This window comes from Hypanus sabinus, chromosome 2, assembly GCF_030144855.1.
Source record: "Hypanus sabinus isolate sHypSab1 chromosome 2, sHypSab1.hap1, whole genome shotgun sequence".
NCBI lineage: Eukaryota > Metazoa > Chordata > Chondrichthyes > Myliobatiformes > Dasyatidae > Hypanus > Hypanus sabinus.
The window spans coordinates 73,666,167-73,686,529 of record NC_082707.1 but is presented as its reverse complement, the minus strand read 5'-3'; the positions used below and the strand labels follow the sequence as shown (position 1 = coordinate 73,686,529).

The following is a 20,363-nucleotide window of genomic DNA, read 5'->3' as shown; positions in this document are numbered from 1 at the left end:
ACTACCATTTTGGCAATGGTGCAAAGTGGTTTTGACCACTTAACCAGGCTAAAATTGTGGAGTGTAATGAGGTATTAATGTTTGAAATGTTTGATTATAACTTGACAATCTAATTCAGGTTACATTTGGCAGTGTTAGTATTTTGACAAAGTGATGAACGTTGACACCCATAAAAACACCTGTAGTACCAAAGTTAGTGAATCACTGCTTCATATCTCTTCCACTCTGGTACACAACATTCATGTGAGCAATAGGGTTCACTTTGTAAAATTTTAAGCAAATGCATAGAAGGTGATCACTTTACTGAGCACCAATGGTCAGGATGTTGAGGAAACTCTTCTCTGTTCCCACTTAATTTTTCCAACCAAGCTTTGACACTGTCTTTTGACCTTTGCTGTTACAGTGAGGGCTCCTGCAAGCCTGAGGAATAGTTCCTCATCTTCTGTCTTTAATTGTCTCATTTTTTTCTCCATTGATAAGCATAGACATGCCTGCTGACTATACACAGCAGGCCTGGTAATTGATTTACTAATTCAGATGCACTGACATATCGTGATACACCTCTGTTTGCATGACATCCAGACAGATTGAGCCATACACAGCAACACACACAGTTCATAATTGTCTTACTGTGTCTTTCTCACCAACTGTCAGTGACAAAAATCACTGCTTTATGAACACAAGCACATGCCGCTGATGCTATTTTTAAAACAGTTTACTCGAAGCATGGTGTCGCATGCAGTGGCCACACAAGAGCACACTAGTCTGGCAACAGTCTCTTGCCAAAATTAAGCAGCATAATGACTCAAATAACCAAAGAGAACCCATTGCATTCACATTTAGGATCTTTAAGCTCTCAGCCTCCTCCATGACAGCATCATTGATACTAGCAGTGGCATGTTCTGAGCCCAACTTCCTGCAGTGAATATTCACCTTTTTCATTCTATTGACATTGATGTCCTGACTCATGGCCGCAATGATCTCTTATCTCCTCCCTGGAGAACAGTCATCTCATTCTCAAAGCCTTATTATCTCAGTTGGTTGCAACCTATGCAAAATATTCTACAAGTTTTCTGCATTCTCTTGCCATCTTTTTGCAGCTGGAAATGACTATGTTTGCTCCCTTTTCCAGTGCTGACGAAGGGTATCAGAGAACAAATGTTAACAGTTAACCTTTCCTCAGATGCAGCATGTATTGTTGACACTTTTCAGTAATGCTGTTTCTACATTAAGCATTTAATTTAGTGCTCATTCAAATTTTGTGCATTTTACATTGGATTTCACATCGGATTGCAGGAAATTAGGCCTTCCTCATCTAGATCAGGCTTCTGCATCTGTGTTTTTTTTTCAACTATTTTTTAAGTGTTAGTGTTTATTCACATTCGAACCATAAAGATTCAAAACTCATGATTGTTTAATGTTACTTCCACTACACAAGTGTAAAGAAGAACAAATAATTATTGCTCCAGATCTGATATAGCACAAATTAAACACAGCAAGATAAAGAATATCATAAAAAGTGCAATAAATGTAAGTACACAGGTGAAATTATTTACATAAATTGATTGTATGTCCATCAAGTGACACGAGGCACAAGAGTGTCCGTACGTGAGGTGACTGACAGGAAATGATACAGTAGTGGTGGTGGGAGGTGTGGAAGCACTGGTGAGTGGGTGGAGGTGTTGACCAGCCTTGCTTCATGGGGAAAGTAAAGGTTTTTGAGTCTGGTCCTGGCATAGATGTTAAGTTGCCTTCACCCTGATGCAAAGAGGATAAGCAGTCCATGAGCAGGGTGTGAGGGATCTCTTCTACCTCAATGGCTACAACATGTTTTTGAGAAAACATGAAAAGATTTCGAGACTGGTAAAACACTAATCAACTAATATAGTAGAATATTGGGCAATTATTGACATGTTGAGAAGACCATAAGACATAGGAGCAGAATTTGGCCATCTGGCCTATCAAGTCTGCTCCGCCATTCAATCAAGGCTGATCCTTCTTTCTTCTCCTCCTCAACCCCAGTTCCCGGTCTTCTCCCCATAACCTTTGTCCAATGAAAAGCCTATCAATTGTTGCCTTAAATAGAACCAAAAAACTTGGGCTCCACAGCTGCATGTGGCAACAAATTCCACAAATTCACCACCCTTTGGCTAAAGAAATTTCTGTGCATCTCTGTTTTGAAAGAGTGTCCCTCTATCTTGAGGCTGTGTCCTCTTGTCCTAGACGATCCCCCCATGGGAAATATCCTTTCCACATCCACTCTGTCTAGGCCTTTCAACATTCGAAAGGTTTAAATGAGATTCCCCCCCCCCCCCCCCCGCCCCAATCCTTCTGGATTCCAGTGAGTACAGACCCAGGGCCATCAAAATTCCCTCATATGATAACCCTTTCATTCCTGTAATCATCCTTGTCAACCTTCTCTGGACCCTCTCCAATGCCAGCACATCTTTTCTAAGATAAGGGGCCCAAAACTGTTCACAATACTCAAGGAGAGGCCTCACCAGTGCCTTATAAAGCTTCAGCATCACATCCTTACTCTTGTATTCTAGACCTCTGGAAATGAATGCTAACATGGCATTTGCCTTCCTCCCCACTGACTCAACCTGCAAGCTAACCTTTAGGGTGTTCTGCACAATGACTCCCAAGTCCCTCTGCACCTCAGATTCCTGGGTTTTCTCCTCATTTAGAAAATAGTCTGCACATTTATTTCTACTACCAATGTGCATGACCATACATTTTCCAACATTGTATTTCATTTGTCACTTTCTTGCCCATTCTCCTAATCCATCTAAGTCCTTCTGAATCCTACCTGTTTCCTCAATACTACCTGCCCCTCTACCAATTTTTGTATAATCTGCAAACTTGGCAACAAATCCATCTATTCCATCATATGTCATTTATATATAGCATGAAAATAAGTGGTCCCAACACCGATCTCTGCAGAACACCACTAGTCACTGGCAGACAACCAGAAAAGGATTCCTTTATTCCCACTCACTGCCTTCTATCAATCAACTAATGTTCTAATCATGTTAGTAACATTCCTGTAATACCATGGGCTCTTAACTTGGTAAGCACCCTCATGTGTGGCACCTTGTCAAAGGCCTCCTGAAAGTACAAATATACAGCAGCCATAGCACCCCCTTTATCTATCCAACTTGTAATCTCCTCAAAGACTTCCAACAGGTTCATCAGGCAGGATTTTCCCTGAAGGAAACCATACTGACTTTGTATTATCTAGTCCTGTGTCACAAAGTACTCCATCACCTCATCCTTAACAATTGACTCCAACATCTTCCCATCCACTGAGGTTCAGCTAACTAACTGGTCTATAATTTCCTATCTACTGCCTTCCTCCTTAAAGAGTGGAGTGACATTTACAACTTACCAGTCCCCTGGCACCATGCCAGAGTCTAATGACTTTTGAAAGATCATTTATAATGACACTACAATATCTAATGCTACCTCTTTAAGAATCTTAGGATGCAGTTCCTCTGGTCTGGGTGACTTAAAAACCTTTAGGTATTTCAACTTTTTGAACACCTTTTCTCTTGTAACAGTAACTGCACCCACTTCTCTACCTTCACACACAACAACATCAGGCATACTGCTAGTGTCTTCCACAGTGAAGACTGATGCAAAATACTTATTATAGTTCAGCAGCCATCTCCTGGTCCCCTGTTATTATTTTTCCTGCCTCATTTTCAAGCAGTCCTATATCTGCTCTTTTTTATTCTTAACATAAACTTTTACTATCCAATTTGATATTATTTGTTAGCTTGCTTTCATATTTCTCTTCGGTTTCACCAATGACCGGGAACTTGATGATGGTGAGGACAAGGTGAGTGAGGTTGATGTTCCAGAGCATGTTGATATTAAGGGAGAGGAGGTTTTGGAGTTGTTAAAATACCTTAGGATGGATAAATCCCTAGGGCAGTCAAAATATTCCCCAGGCTGCTCCATGAGGCAAGGGAAGAGATTACTGAGCCTCTGGCTAGGATCTTTATGTCCTCATTGTCCACAAGAATGGTACCGGAGGATTGAAGGGAGGCAAATGTTGTGCCCTTGTTCATAAGAGGTAGTAGGGATAGTCCAGGTAATTATAGACCAGTGAGTCTTACATCTATAGTGGGAAAGCTGTTGGAAAAGATTCTTAGAGATGGGATCTATGGGCATTTAGAGAATCATGGTCTGATCAGGGATAGTCAGCATGGCTTTGTGAAGGGCAGATCGTGTCTAACAAGCCTGATAGGGTTCTTTGAGGAGGTGACCAGGCATATAGATGAGGGTAGTATAGTGGATGTGATCTACATGGATTTTAGTAAAGCATTTGACAAGGTTCCACACTGTAGACAAATTCAGAAAGTCAGAAGGCATGGGATCCAGGGAAGTTTGGCCAGGTGGATTCAGAATTGGCCTGCAGAAAGCAGAGGGTTGTGATGCAGGGAATACATTCGGATTGGAGGGTTGTGATGAGTGGTGTCCCACAAGGATCAGATTTGGGACCTCTACTTTTTGCGATTTTTATTAACAACCTGGAATTGGGCTAGAAGGGTGGGTTGGCAAGTTTGCAGATGACACAAAAGTTGGTGATGTTGTGGATAATGTAGAGGATTGTCGAAGATTGCAGAGAGACATTGATAGGATGCAGAAGTGTGCTGAGAAGTGGCAGATGAAGTTCAACCCGGAGAAGTGTGAGGTGGTACACTTTTGAAAGACAAACTCCAAGGCAGAGTACAAAGTAAATGGCAGGATACTTGGTAGAGTGGAGGAGCAGAGGGATCTGGGAGTACATCTCCACAGATCCCTGTAAGTTGCCTCACAGGTAAATAGGGTAGTTAAGGAAGCTTATGGGGTGTTAGCTTTCATAAGTCGAGGGATAGAGCTTAAGAGTCAAGAGGTAATGATGCAGCTCTATAAAACTCTGGTTAGGTCACAGTTGGAGTACTGTGTCCAGTTCTGTTCGCCTCCCTATGTTAGGAAGCAGGTGGAAGCATTGAAAAGGGTTCAGAGGAGATTTATCAGGGTGCTGCCTGGTTTAGAGAGTATGCATTATGATCAGAGATTAAGAGAGCTAGGGCCTTACTCTTTGAAGAGAAGGAGAATGAAAGGAGACATAATAGAGGTATACAAGATATTAAGCAGAATATATAGAGTGGACAGCCAGTGCTTCTTCCCCAGGGCACCACTGCTCAACACAAGAGGACATGGCTTTAAGGTAAGGGGTGGGAAGTTCAAGGGGGATATTAGAGGAAGGTTTTTTAATCAGAGAGTGGTTGGTGCGTGGAATGCACTGTCTGAGTCAGTGGTGGAGGCAGATACACTAGTGAAATTTAAGAGACTACTAGACAGGTATATGGAGGAATTTAAGGTGGGGGGAGGTTATATGGGAGGGTGGGTTTAAAGTTCAGCACAACATTGTGGGCCGAAGGGCCTGTACTGTGCTGTACTATTCTATGTTTTATGTTTACAAGTAGAGCCACACCACCCCGTCTGCTGACCTTCCTATCCCTCTGATGTAACGTTTAACTTAGAACATTCAGCTCCCAACTACAACCATCCTTCAGCCACAATTCAGTGACGGCTACACATCATACCTGGTAATCTGCAGTACTACAAGAAGGTCATCCACTTTATACTCCGTGCATTTAGATACATCACCTTGAGTACCTTGTTTGCTGTCCTTTCTGATTCTGCATCCCTAATGTTTTGATACTCAGCCTGTTGGCTGCAACTAAGTCCCATCACCTGCCTGCCCTTCCTGACAGTCTGACTGCATGCTTATCTTTACTTTTTTACCATCCGTCCTTTCCCACCTGCAAAATTAGTTTGAACCCTCCCCATCAGCTCTAACAAACCTGCCTACAAGAATATTGGTCCCCCTTGGGTTCAGGTCACTTTTGAACTGGACTCCAGAAGAGATCCCAATGATCCAAGAACCTGAAGTCCTGCCTCATGCACCAGCTTTTCAGCAACATATTTATCTGCCAGATTGTCCTGTTCTACCGTCACTGGCGTGCGGCACAGGCAGCAATTCAGAAATTACTACCCAGGAGGTCCTGCTTCTCAGCTTTCTACCAAGCTCTCTAAATTCTCTTTTCAGGACCTCTTTGCTTTTCCTTCCTATGTCTTTGGTACCAATATGTACCAAGACATTTGACTGCTCTCCAAAATATTCTGGACGTGATCTGAGACATCCCTGACCCTGGCATCTGGGAGGCAACATACTATCCGGGTGTCTCATTCACGTCTACACAATCTCCTGTCTGTCCCCTTCACCACTGAGTCCTCTATCACTACCGCTCTCTTCTTCTGCCTTTTTCCCTGTAACCCAGTCGCTGTGGCATTCTAACATGAGTCATCCCCCACGTAAGTACCTTATATTTGAGGGAAATGGCCGCAGGTGTGCTCTGCTCTCACTGTCTATTTCCATTTCTCGTGACAATCACCAAGCTACTCGCCTCCTGCAACTTCGGGATGACTACTTCACTGTAGTTTTAATCAATTATCTCCTCACTCTCATGTAGAAGCCGAAGGTCTTCCAGTTGCTGATCCAGATACCTAACACACTCTTCAAGGAGCTGCAGCCGGATGCACTTCATGCAGATGTAGCTCCCTGGAGACTCTAGGACTCCCCGTTCTCTAACATCTGGCACGAAGAACACACCAAAGCATTTAATTGGTACAATAAGTGAGATAAAAAACAAAAAAGGAAACATTAACAGATGCTTAAAAAGCCTCTGAGTCAAAACCTGCTGTTTCTACTTTACACTGACCTACTCGTGCCAGTGGCCATTCCGCTTTTCCCTTCTGTACTTCTATATAGTTTGTCGTGCTCTGTCGATACTGCTGACAGGCGTACATGTCAGAACTACGTGCTGGTCAGAGTAATCAATGTACTGAGTGCATTGGAACATGGAATATATCAGAATCCTGGAGCACTGCACACAGGCAAATGAACATCCCTGAGATAAACTGTGAGTGATCAGGACATCCCCGTTAAGGGACCCTGTCCCATTATTGAAAAATTAATACCATTTCTATCTTTCATTCTCTCACTCAGGTGAATAATGCCCAGAATGATTCTGATGTGGATGTTGTGAAAGACGAAGAAACACCTGCTCAACATCAAGAAGTGAGTCGGGGAGATTCTGTGGTGCTTACAGGAAGAAATCCTGAGACACCTCAAGGTACTTTGGGAGCTGCGGGCACAAAGCATCAGCATGGCTGGTGGGCTCGAGCACCTGCTGCAAGAAACATGACTGACCACGTGGGAATATTCATAAACTCTTCCGATGTGTTCAATTCATTCTCTCCTTTAGATCACTCACAGCAAGGTTCAACAGGACAAGAGGTAAGGAAACAGGAAATATTGAACATGGACAAGTGTTCTTCTACATTTTCTTTAATAAATGCTGAAAATCAATGCTATAATCAATTCTTCCTCCCACAGTCACCAAGTCTCTAAAGTCCATAAAGGCTGGATCAATTTAGAAAATCTGAGCAATTTTATGTCACTTACACATGGGTAATTTACAGAAGCCAGTTAAGCTGACTGCCAGCATATCCTTGGACTGTGGGAGTAAACCAGAGTGCCCAGTGATTCCCGTGCAGAGTGTATGCTAATTCCATGCAATAGCACGAGAGATCTTAATCAGTGATCAGTGTCACTGGAGCTGTGACTTTTGGTAATTGGGGCAGTTTGGGAAAAATACATATTTGCCCATTTGAGCGGCTGACCCAATTAGCGGACATTTCATGAAAATCGTTAAAAAGGAATCGAAAAGTCAAACTACGATTTAAAATAGTAACAAATGATGTATTTTAATGAAACAGAGAATAGCCATCAATACTATTGCAATGCTACAAAACTGTATTGGTCCCTAATAGTTTTCAACAGAAAAATTTATCCAGTGTACGTGTTCTTTTGACTGACTGTAAGTGAGCAAAATCAGTGATGTTTCCTCACATAGATAGTGGATGGCATTCACACACTGCTTCTAACAATTGCATTCTTCAAATCTTCGGTTTCATTACAATGTGAAAAATGATTGGCAATACCTTCAAATTCTGTGCAGTTCTTGACATTCTGAAGAAGTGAAATTATTTCATTTCCACTCCCAGCCATTTCTGGAATCTCCAGGCCTGAATACTTGAGACATCAGTGAGCAAAACCTTTCATTATTGACTTGCTCCTTATTTCCTGCCAACTGTCAATGACAAAGATCAGTGTTTTTTCAACAAAAGTGCACATAACAGTCACTATTTTAAAAACTATTTGCACTAAGCATGGGTATAGTGTCTCTCACTCGGCACTTGGGCCCTATCTGAACCTGGTGACAGTATCCGGGCCAGGTGCATGACAGATGCTGTGGTATCTGTTGTAAAGTGGTTCTGTGAATGTCTAATGTTGCAGGAATGGTGGGTTGGAGATGTGCCATTGCCGGTCATTCAGAGTGCTTCATGATTACTGGTGACTGTGCCACTATTTAGTTCTGCAGGTGTGGATTTCTTTGGTTCAGGGAAGATGGTGGCTGATTTGAAGTATGTGGGAGTAGCAGAGTGGATGAGTGATGAGTTGAAGATACTCATGAGGTGTCAGTGAGCTGCTATGTACAGTCCCTGAGTATTCAGCATGGAATATCTTTTGGGTCAGCCATCTTATGGAGTTTGAATCTGCAGAGCCCTTGTTGCATCTGTTGCTGTTACAGAGACTGGCTGCTCACCTGGAAGAGTATTACCGTCCATGGCCGATGTTGTGACTCCTGTCTCAAAGCATGCAATAAAGTTGCTGGAGTGTCAGGGAGGGAGCCATCACTGGTGAAGTCAGTGCAGTTTTTCCTTGTGTAGTCAGTAATGCCCTTCGTGATCAGCAACATATGCCAGGGTTCGGTACTGGACAGCTGTTCCTGAACGTTTTGTGCGAAGGCTCTCATTGCCCACTTGATGCCTACGATGAGGTTTCTCCTGATGGCCCTGAGAATTGTTCAATCTCTAAATAAATCAGTTCAATCTCTAAATAAAACACCTATCTACGCAGCATCCGTTATGGTCTCATAACTACCTCAAAGGCCACAACATATTTTTGAGATGAGATGAGAAAATTTCCAGGCTAAGTAAAACAATAACCAATGAATGTAGGAATATCGGGCATTTATTGCCTTATTTAAAGAAGTATGTGTTGGTCAATGTACTGAGTGCATTGGAAAATGGATTATATCAGAAACCTGGAGCGCTGCACACAGGCAAATGAACATCCCTGAGATAAACTGTGAGTGAGCAGGACATCCCTATTCAGGGACTCTGTCCCATTATTGAAAAATTAATATACTGCTTTCTGTCTTTCATGCTCTCACACAGGTGAATAATGCCCAAAATGATACCCCTGTGGATGTTGTGCAGGACGAAGGAACAACTGTTCAACATCAAGAAGTGAATCGGGAAGATTCTGTGGTGTTTACAGGAAGAAATCCTGAGACCCCTCAAGGTACGTTGGGAGCTGCGGGCACAAAGCATCAGCACGGCTGGTGGGCTCGAGCACCTGCTGCAAGAAACATGACTGACCACGTGGGAATATTCATAAACTCCTCTGATGTGTTCTATTCATTCTCTCCTTTAGATCACTCACAGCAAATTTCCACAGAACAAGAGGTAAGGAAACAGCAACTATTTAACATGAAGAAGTGCTCTTCTACTTTTTCTTTAATATACCCTCAAAGACCTGGCTATAATCGATTCTTTCTCCCACAGTCACCAAGTTTCTAAAGTCCATAAAGGCTGGATCAATTTAGAAAATCAGAGCAATTTTATGTCACTTACACATGGGTAATTTACAGAAGCCAATTAAGCTGACTGCCAGCATATCCTTGGACTGTGGGAGTAAACCAGAGTGCCCAGTGATTCCCATGCAGAGTGTATGCTAATTCCATGCAATAGCACGAGAGATCTTAATCAGTGATCAGTGTCCTGGAGTTGTGACTTTTGGTAATTGGGGCAGTTTGGGAACAATATATATTTGCCCATTTGAGCGGCTGTCTCAATTAGCGTGCATTTCATGAAAATCATTAAAAATTATTTGGTAAGACAAACTACAGTTTAAAATAGTGATGTATTATGTAATTTAATGAAACACAGAACAGCTGTCAATACTATTGCAATGTCACAAAACTGTATTGGTTCATAATCGTCATCAATACAAAAATTTATCCAGTGTACATGTTCTTTTGTTTGACTGTAAGTGATCAAAATCAGCGACGTTTCCTCGTGTAGATAATGGATGGCCTTCACACACTGCTTTTAACAATTGCATTCTTGAAATCTTCGGTTTCATTACAAGATTCAAAATGATTGTCAATGCCTTCAAGTTCTGCATAGTTAACTTTCTCAAGTGGTTGAAATTATTTCATGAACACTCTCGGCCGTTTCTGGAATCTCCAGGCCTCGATGCTTGAAACATCATGGAGCAAAACAGTTTATAATTGACTTGTTCCTTATCTCTCACCAACTGTTAGTGACAAAATTCACTACTTTTTCAACATGTCCATGTAACGGACAGTATTCAAATACTGTTTGTACTAAGCATGGTATAGTGTCTAATGACCACACAAGTGCCCGCATTTGACACTTGTTAGAAATTATTCGACAACAGTCTCCTGCCCCGATTAAGCAGCAGAGTGTACCAAAGAAATAATGAGAATCCTAGCTACTACTTTGATTAGTTTTTGTTCTTTCAGAATTGTCCCATATAAGCTTCTGTCCCGATTAACTGATAGTCCAATTAACCGAAATCCACTGCATTTACGTTTAGGATCTTTAAGCCCTCAATCACCTCCATTTTGGCATCATTAATGCCAACAGCGGAATATTCTCAGCCCCACTTCCTGCAGTGAATGTTCATATCCTTTGTTCTATTGACATTGATGTCTTGACACAAGGCCACAATACTCTCTGTCTCCACCCTGGAGAAGAGTAATCACGTTCCCAAAGCCACATTATCTCAGTTGTAACCGACCCAAAATATTCCTAAGTTTTCTGCATTCATCTGCCAACTTTTTGCAGCTGGAAGTGAATATGTTTGCTCCATTTTGCAGTCCTGGCTGAGGGTATCAGAGCACAAATGTTAACAGTTAACTTTCCTCAGATACGGCATATATTGTTGACTCTTTTCAGCATTGCTGTTACTGCATTCAGCATTTAATGTAGAGATCATTCAAATTTTGTGCATTTTACATTGGTTTTCAAAATGAGAGTGCAGAAAAATACACCTTCCTATTTAGTCCACGGCACTGCACTTGTGTTAGATGTACTTTTCCAAATATATTTTGGAGTTGGTGTTAATCACATTTGAGCCATAAAGGTTCAATACTATTCAGTTTCATTTCCAATGTAAAGGTATAAAGCAGAATGACTAATTGTTTCTGTGGATCCGATACCTTATCCAATGATGAGGGTAGGGCAGTGGATGTGGTCTACATGGACTTTAGCAAGGCATTTGACAAGGTCCCTCATGGGAGACTCATTCGGAAAGTCATGAGGCATGGGATAAGTGGAACCTTAGCTGTTTGGATAAAAAATTGGCTTAAAGAAAGAAAGCAGAGGGTAGTTGTGGAAGGAAAGTACTCTGTCTGGAGGTCAGTGACTAATGGAGTGCCGGAGGGATCTGTCCTGGGACCCCTGCTATTTGTGATTTTTATAAATGACCTGGATGTAGAGTCGGAAGGATGGGTGATGACACGAAGATCGGAGGAGTTGTGGATGGAACTGCAGGTTGTCGAAGATTACAAGAGGATATAGACAGGCTGCAGAGTTGGGCAGAAAAATGACTGATGGAGTTCAATCTGGACAAGTGTGAGGTGATGCATTTTGGAAGGACAAACCAGAAGACTGAGTACAGGATTAATGGTCAGTTACTTAAGAGTGTGGATGAACAAAGGGACCTTGGGGTTCAAATCCATACATCCCGCAAGGTCACTGCACAGGTTGATAGGGTAGTTAAGAAGGCCTATGGGATGCTAGGCTTCATTAACAGGGGGATTGAGTTCAAGAGTAGAGAGGTCTTGTTGCAACTCTACAAATCTCTGTTGAGACCGCACTTAGAATATTGTGTTCAATTCTGGTCACCTCATTATAGGAAGGATGTGGAAGCTATGGAGAGGGTGCAGAGGAGATTTACCAGGATGTTGCCTGGTATGGAGAACGAGTTATGTGAAGCAAGGCTAGCAGAGCTGGTACTTTTCTCTTTGGAGCGTAGAAGAATGAGAGGGGACTTGATAGAGTTCTTACAAGATTATGAGAGGCATAGATATGGTGGATAGTCAGTACTTGTTTCCCAGGGCACCAACAGCAACACCAGAGGGCATTTGTACAAAATTAAGGGAGGGAACTTTAAGGAAGACATCAGGGGTAAGTTTTTTACACAGAGGGTTGTGAGTGCCTGGAATGACTTGCCAGGAATGGTGGTGGAGGCTAAAACATTAGGGGTATTTAAGAGCCTCTTGGACAGGCACTTGGATGAAAAAAAAAGGGTTATGGGGTAGTGTGGGTTTAGTACTTTTTTTTAAAGGATTATATGGGTTGGCACAACATGGAGGGCTGAAGGGCCTGTACTGTGCTGTAATGTAAAGGATATAATAATAAAAACACAATAAATATAAATACCCAAGACAGCTTATATAGATTAATTGTATGTCCTTAAAGTGGTGCTAGGCACTGGAGTGTCTATACATAAGGGGTCCTGACAGGAAACGATAAAATAGGTTGGTGGGAGGTGTGGAAGCATTGGTGGAGGTGTTGATTAGCCTTGCTGCTTAGGGTAAGTAAATGAGTCGGGTGGTTCTGGGGTGGTGATAATTCACCACACCCTGATGGGAATAGGACAAGCAATGCATGAGGAGGGTGGGTGGGAACCCTTTTCCACACCTTTCTCGATAAATAACCTTGATGGTGGGTAGGCTGGTGTAGGAGATGTGTTGGACAAATTTCTCTACTCGTTGTGGAGTCCTCCTGTCTGCCATGTTGCAGCTTGCTTACAATGCAGTATTGCAAGAAATTAGGAAGCAATTTTCTGTCGATCTGTAGAATGCCGTATGTGTAGATGTGCATAGTCCAGCTCTCTTCAGCCTCCTCAGACAGTCAAGGCATTGGTGAGCTTTCATAATAGTATAGGATATGTTCTGGGACCATGAGAGCCTGTGCAGGATCTGAACTCCCAGGAGATTAGAACTGCTCACAGTTCCACTGCTATGCTGTCACTGTAAAGAGGGGTGTGAGTTCTCCTGGAGTAAATAACCATCTCCTTTGTCTCATTGACATTGAGGAAGATGTTGTTTGCCTGGTACTAGGCCTCAAGCTCTTCTACCTCTTCTCTTTAGGCTGTCGCATTGTTGTTGGTGATGAGCCCCACCACTGTCATGTCATCAGTGAACATGACTATGTGATGACATCGGGGTTTGGGTTTGTAGTCATGTGTGAGCAGTGTGTACAGCAAATGCCCTGGAGGCCCCTGTGTTGAGGATGATGCTGAGGGAGGAGCACTTGTACATCCTGACTATCTGAGGTCTGTTAGTCAGGAAGACCAACACCCAGTTGCACAGTGGTATTTTTAGACTGAGGAGTCAGAGTTTCTTCACCAAGGTCTGTGGAACAATAATGTTGAATGCTGAACTGAAACCCAGAAACAGTATTCTGGCATCAGTGTTCTTGTTTTCTATGTGTATCTCCCACAACCAGTGATTCAGCATGCAGTAGAAACGCCAATTGCGCTTGTGAATATGCACATGATAGCTAATTATTATTTCATTGTGACAGTATTTAACTCCATTCATTCCGTCATAGTATTTATCAAGACTTGGATGCAGCACAGCAAAGCTTCGCTGTCTGCTTGCGTTCGGCCTTGCCTAAGAAATTAGACTGTCGAGTCAAATGACTCTGAAGATTCTGATTCGGCAAGGAATAAATGTTCCGTTGAAATTCCTATGTATAAACTCTTGTTTCTGTCTCTATCATGACAGAAGGATCTTGCCAAGTAATGGACCCAGCGAAGTTTGAACAGTGACGTTTTGACATTGGTGGCTTGAGGAGAGGGTGACTTTATTCTCAGTGCATGTCCTGACTCTACATTCCAAGCTTCTCTAGTCGACATAGACTTGCTCCAGTATCCATTCCAAGCTTTTGAAGTCACACGTACCCTGGTTCCTAGCTTTGTGGTCCCATGATTCAGGTCTGCTTAACAAATAAGCACTTCAAGCAAGCTTAACAATTGATTCAACAAATCATCATTCAAGTCAATAGTATGAATTCTGGTAGAGCCCTGCTAATCCCTCGCTGGAGGATGCAAATTTGCAATTAAAGTAATCCTATCAGGAGTATTTTTAGCCTCCTGATGAAAATCATGGTACAGACTGGAAAAGTTGAACTTCCATGCAGCAAATTAAACAGATCTACAGAAAACCAGCCAGCTTAGTGATAAAAGAAACCTGTCTTGATCTGTAAAATTGAGAGTGTATCCTAATTGCCTCTGGAAAAAATTGTGAAAGGTAAAGCACTGAGCAACATTTGAAAAGATTGCTTCTCTAGGTTTCAAGTTTCATGTTTTCAAGTTTTCCCAATGACTTTTCTTTATGTTCCCAAGGCTTTTATTTTTCCAATTGTTTCCAAGGCTTATTCAAAGTGTTTAGGTTTTTTCAATGTCCTCCCCTTCTTGGACTCCCAAGCCTCCCTCTCGGTTCCACCCGAAATTTCTTGATCTCAGTCTGTTGGACTTCCCAGGTTTCTCAGTCTGTTGGGATTCCTAGGTCTCTCTGGATCCCCGGTCTCTCAGTCTATTGGGGTTCCCCATGCCTCCCTCTTAAGTTCCCCAGTTCTCTTGAGTCATCCCTAGATCTCGAGATTTCAGATCTTCCTGGGCCATCAGGTACCAGCTATAGGGAGGGAGTTCATGTAGTGTCTTCTTCAGGGCATCAGAGGGCATTGGTCTTTGAGGTTTTAGAGCACCTGAATTAGTTAATTGAAGCTTAACAACAGTTATTAATGGTTTAAGAATTCTTTGTTTTTCTCAAACGACTCGCTCTATGTAATGTAGTTTCCTGGTGCTTTCTGTTAGGTTTATTCTGCTAGGCTCAACAGATTCTCTGTTGATTTTATTGTTGAAGCAGGTGCCTGATTAGCTCAAATCGGAGGGTCCTCACTGAGAATGATCTGTCTCCCAGTGTCACTTCGTCGAGCTACCTCTGCATAAGCTCTTGTTTCTGTCTCTACATGGAAGTCTTTGGCTCCGATATTGGCAGTGCACACCATGGAACTTATCTACCAGCATCACTGAAGGACATCTTCGACAAGTCCCTCATCTGGGACTTCCAACGTGCACGGGTCTGTGGCACCTTAGGTGCTGCAGCTGGAGAGGAGGACCCTGTCACAACCACAGATTCGGCAGCACAGTGAATACGGCAATTGCACTTGTGAATATGCGTCAGCTACATATTATTTCATTGTGATAGTATTTATCTCCATTCATTCCATTATAGTATTTGTTGAGACTTGGTCATAGCATAGCAACACTTCGCTGTCTGCTTGCATTCGGCCTTGCCTGAGAAATTGGACTGTCGAGTCAACTGACTCTGCAGATTAGTGGTATTTGTTTTCTATTTAGTTGTTCTTTTCAGATGCACTGTAGGCTTCATTTTCCATTTGACAGTTTTAGTTCACTGCTCTGTTTGGCCTAGCGTTTCTTGTTTTCTCTTCCATTTAACACTGTTCGCAGTAAAATCTGTTTAATATCGACCCACTTCAGTGTCTCTCAATCTGCACATGGGTCATATCTGAACCTGGTGACAGTATCTGGGCCAGGTGCATGACAGATGCTGTGGTATCTGTTGTAAAGTGGTTCTGTGAATGTCTAATGTTGCAGGAATGGTGGGTTGGAGATGTGCCATTGCCAGTCATTCAGAGTGCTTCATGATTACTGGTGACTGTGCCACTAGTTAGTTCTGCAGGTGTAGATTTCTTTGGTTCAGGGATGACGGTGCCTGATTTTAAGCATGTGGGGGCAGCAGACTGCATGAGTGATGAGTTGAAGATACTCATGAGGTGTCAGTGAGCTGCTATGTACAGTCCCTGAGTATTCAGCATGGAATATTGTTTGGGCCAGCCACCTTACGGAGTTTGACTCTGCAGAGCTCTTGTTGCATCTGTTGCTGTTACAGAGAGTGGCTGCTCACCTGGAAGAGTATTACCTTCCATGGCCGATGTTGTGACTCCTGTCTCAAAGCGTGCAATAAAGTTGCTGGAGTGTCAGGGAGGGAGCCATCACTGATGAAGTCAGTGCAGTTTTTCCTTGTCTAGTCAGTACTGCCCTTCGTGATCAGCAACATATGCCAGGGTTCGGTACTGGACATGTGTTCCTGAATGTTTTGTGCGAAGGCTCTCATTGCCCACTTGATGCCTACGATGAGGTTTCTCCTGGCGGCCCTGAGAATTGTTCGATCTCTAAATAAATCAGTGATGCAGTCAACACCGATCTACGCAGCATCCGTTATGGTCACATAACTACCTCAAAGGCCACAACATATTTTTGAGATGAGATGAGAAAATTTCCAGGCTAGGTAAAACAACAACCAACTAATGTAGGAATATCGGGCATTTATTGCCTTATTTAAAGAAGGATGTCTTGGTATGTGGCCACTAAGCCACCAGCCGGCGGGAGGTAGAGCGATGGGCTCAGCGCATTATCCTGGGTGGCACTCATGTTGAGGATAATTGGAAGGGAAGAGCATTGTGTATCCTGACTATCTGAGGTCTGTTGGTCAGGACGTCCCAGACCCTGCTTCCCAGTGATATTTATAGTCCAATGAGTAGGAGTTTGTTCACCAACATCGTTGAGCCCATAGTGTTGAATGCTGAACTGGGATTTGGAAACTGCATTCTGACATACGTGTCCTTGTTTTCTCGGTGTGCCAGGGCTGGTGGCATGACAGATGCTGTGGCATCAGTTGTGGAGCAATTCTGTTAATGCGCATCGTGATGAATGACTAGTATGGCAGGAGTGGAGTTTTGATATGTGCCAATACCAGCTGTTCAAAGCACTTCATGATTACTGGCATCAGTGCCACCGGTCAGTAGTTGGTTAGTTCTAAGGTGGAGAGTACTTTGGTATGGATAATGGTTGCGGATTTGAAGCTCATGGGGGGTCAGCAGCCTGGAGGAGTGAATTGTTGAAGATATCCATGAAGGTGTCAGTGAGGTGATGTGCACACTCTCTGAGTACTCGGCCTGGAATGTCATCTGGCCCTGGCATCTTACGTGGTTTCCCTCTGCAGACCCCTACTCCTGCCTGTTGCTGTTACAATACTGGCTGCTCACCTGGAAAGTGGACAGCTTTTGTGGCTGGCATTGGATTGCACTCCAGGACATCTCTGTTCAGGGACTCTGTCCCATTATTGAAAAATTAATATCCTGCTTTCTTTTATTTCATGCTCTCACACAGGTGAATGATGCCCAGAATGATTGGCATGTGGATGTTGTGAAAGATGAAGAAACACCTGTTCAAACACAAGAAGTGAAGCAGGAAGATTCTGTGGACATTACAGGAAGAAACCCTGCAACCCCTCAAGGTACGTTGGAAGCTGCAGGCACAAAGCATCAGCACGGCTGGTGGGCTCGAGCACCAGCTGCAAGAAACATGACTGACCATGTGGTAATGTTCATAAACTCTTCTGATGTGTTCTATTCATTCTCTCCTTTAGATCACTCACAGCAAGTTTCAACTGGACAAGAGGTAAGGAAACAGAAAATATTGAACATGAGCAAGTCCTCTTCTGCCTTGTCTTTAATGAACCATTCAAAGTTCTTCCTATAATTGATCCTTTCTCCCACAGTCACCAAGTCACTGAAATCCATCCACGCTGGATCAATTCAACAAATTTGAGTAATTTTAAGCCACTTTCCCACCAATGTTACTGGGGCTGTGAGGCAGCTGCACTGCTGCTGTCTCACGGCTCTTTCTCTTTGAGATTTCTTTTGGTTCTGAAACCAGGCATTTGTGATTGCCAGTCTGAGCAAACAAGGATTTTTTTTAGCTGTTTTCCAAGCATAATATCTTTATTATTTTCACTTAAGAAGAAATATTTTCAGGCTAAGACAATTACATAGTCTTGTACATGGATAAAGGTAAAGGTAAAAATTCATGTTGAACTCTGAGTCAAGAGTTGTGGAAATCTTGTGTAAATGACATCATCTGTAAGAAAATTTTACATTCTTTCAAGTATTCTTCAGCAAAAATCCTAAAACAAAGTACCACAAATCTGAAATAAATATTGAAAAAACTGAAAATATTGAATAGGTTAGGAAACAGCTATGTTAAGAGAAACTGGGTTAATATTTCAGGTCGATCAAACACTTTGATCTGAAACATAGAAAACCGACAGCACAATACAGGTCCTTCAGCCCATAATGCTGTGCCAAACGTACTTACTTTAGTAATTACTTAAGGTTACCCATAGCCCTCTATTTTTATAAGCTCCATGTACCTATCTAGGAATCTGTTAAAAGACCCTATCGTATCCGCCTCCACCACCGTCACTGGCAGCCCATTCCACGCACTCACCACTCTCTGTGTAAAAACAACTTACACCTGACATCTCCTCTGTACCTACTTCCAAGCACCTTAAAACTGTGCCCTCTCAGGGCACAGACTCTGAGACATTCACTCTTTCTCTTTCTTCAGATGCTGCCTGACCTGCTGAGTACTCACAACATTTTCTGTATTCAATTTCATCTTTTAGCAGAAATTTGGCCAGTACTTCTAAGAAAAATAGCCCATTTTCCGATTGGTCATCCTTGTATCGTGGTAAAGAAGTCACGTCCCTGACAGGAAAATGTTGAAATTGTCTTGTCTGCTTGATAGCATCAAATTTAACTGTTTGCTCAATTTATCAGAGGTGTAAATGTAAATGACTGGCCAGTGCAAAGAAACTAAAATTAACAATATCTTTCTGTTGCATTTCTCTGCTTTAGGATAAAAGGTATGAATTGTTTGCAATATGGCACCACATGGGAAGCTATGGAAGTGGCCACTATTATGCTGAAATCAAATCAGACTCTGATGACTGGTACAATTTTAATGATGAAAATGTTGAACAGGTAAAAATTAAGAACAGAATGAAAAGTTGTCTAAAGCAGCATTATACCTCACACAAAAGGATCTGATTATGTTGTTGGAGGTTAATCATCCCATTCATAAAGTACAAGATCACTATAGGAGCTGAGACTGAACTTTATTTACTTAGCTCTCCATAATTCCATGCCAGCTTGTTTTGGAGATCAAATGTAAACATAATATTACAGGATTAACATTAAACACATCAGACTGATCATGTGAGCTACCAGACAGTGGCTTTTTCTTTATTCATTTGTAGAATGGCATTGTCATTGCCCCTGAGAGAGTGCTGAGTCACCTGCTTCATCTCTGCACTCTGAGTGTACCTGTTTCTCAATGCTGTGAGGTGGAAGGTTCCCAGAATTAGCCCCAGAAATAATGTAAAAATTATTATACATTAGACTGAGAGAGTGAGTAACTTGGAAGGAAAATATTAAAAAATGGTCATTTTTATGTCTTTCCCTCTAACAAAGAATGTATAGGATTGAGAAAAGCTCTCAGGTAAACTTACTCAGGACTGAGACAGGCCATTATTTCACTGAATTTATTGTTGATGATCATTACATTTATTGTGTTAGTGCTTTTAGTTTTGAACTCATGTCATATACCTTCCTGACACATAGTAACATTTTGATGTTTATTTTGCATGTTGCCAATGAATATTTATTCATCCTGGCATTTCATTAAGAAAATGGATATCAATCTAAGGTAATGATCAAATTTATTCAATGCATAATCTATTGTGCAAGAGATTTTATATAATTTTTTTATTGAAGTTCATCATAAAACAAACATTTCCATAAGATGTATTTCAGACATTGTACATATATATCATATAATCATATATATCACAAATCTCCACAAAGTATTTATCTGAGGTATACACTTATAGAAAAGAGTGGAAAGAAAAAACAAGCAAAAGGAGAGAATTATGTACAAGTCGGGAGTGATCTTTTCTTTTACAACCGATTCATTGATTTGTGAGAATAAAATCAGGCCTATGAGGCATTACGTAGTTAAACCATTTTCCCAGTATGAATCAAATTGTTCCAGCTTATGGTTAACAGATGCTGTTATCTTCATTTTGTAAATGTCCATTGTAATTTCCATCCATGTATTTAAAGTTGGGCTCTCCTGTGATAACCATTTCCTAGTAAGAGTCTTTTTACCAGCCACCAACAGTATATTCATTAAATATTTATCTCTTTTCAAC

General features: G+C 42.0%; 1 protein-coding gene across 5 annotated transcripts in view; it reads left to right on the top strand.

The window, feature by feature from the left end:
- Window positions 1-20,363, top strand: part of LOC132379907 (uncharacterized) — a 41,807-nt gene that overhangs the window by 11,814 nt on the left and 9,630 nt on the right. For 4 of the 5 annotated variants that reach the window (XM_059948236.1, XM_059948262.1, XM_059948255.1 and 1 more), the window contains exons 9-15: window positions 7,064-7,354; window positions 9,361-9,487; window positions 9,620-9,651; window positions 17,480-17,606; window positions 17,739-17,770; window positions 19,009-19,134; window positions 19,839-19,858. In XM_059948236.1, the coding sequence (XP_059804219.1) occupies window positions 7,064-7,354; window positions 9,361-9,487; window positions 9,620-9,651; window positions 17,480-17,606; window positions 17,739-17,770; window positions 19,009-19,134; window positions 19,839-19,858 (755 nt within the window). The remainder of the gene's footprint in view (window positions 1-7,063; window positions 7,355-9,360; window positions 9,488-9,619; window positions 9,652-17,479; window positions 17,607-17,738; window positions 17,771-19,008; window positions 19,135-19,838; window positions 19,859-20,363) is intronic. The other variant, XM_059948247.1, reaches the window with a different exon arrangement.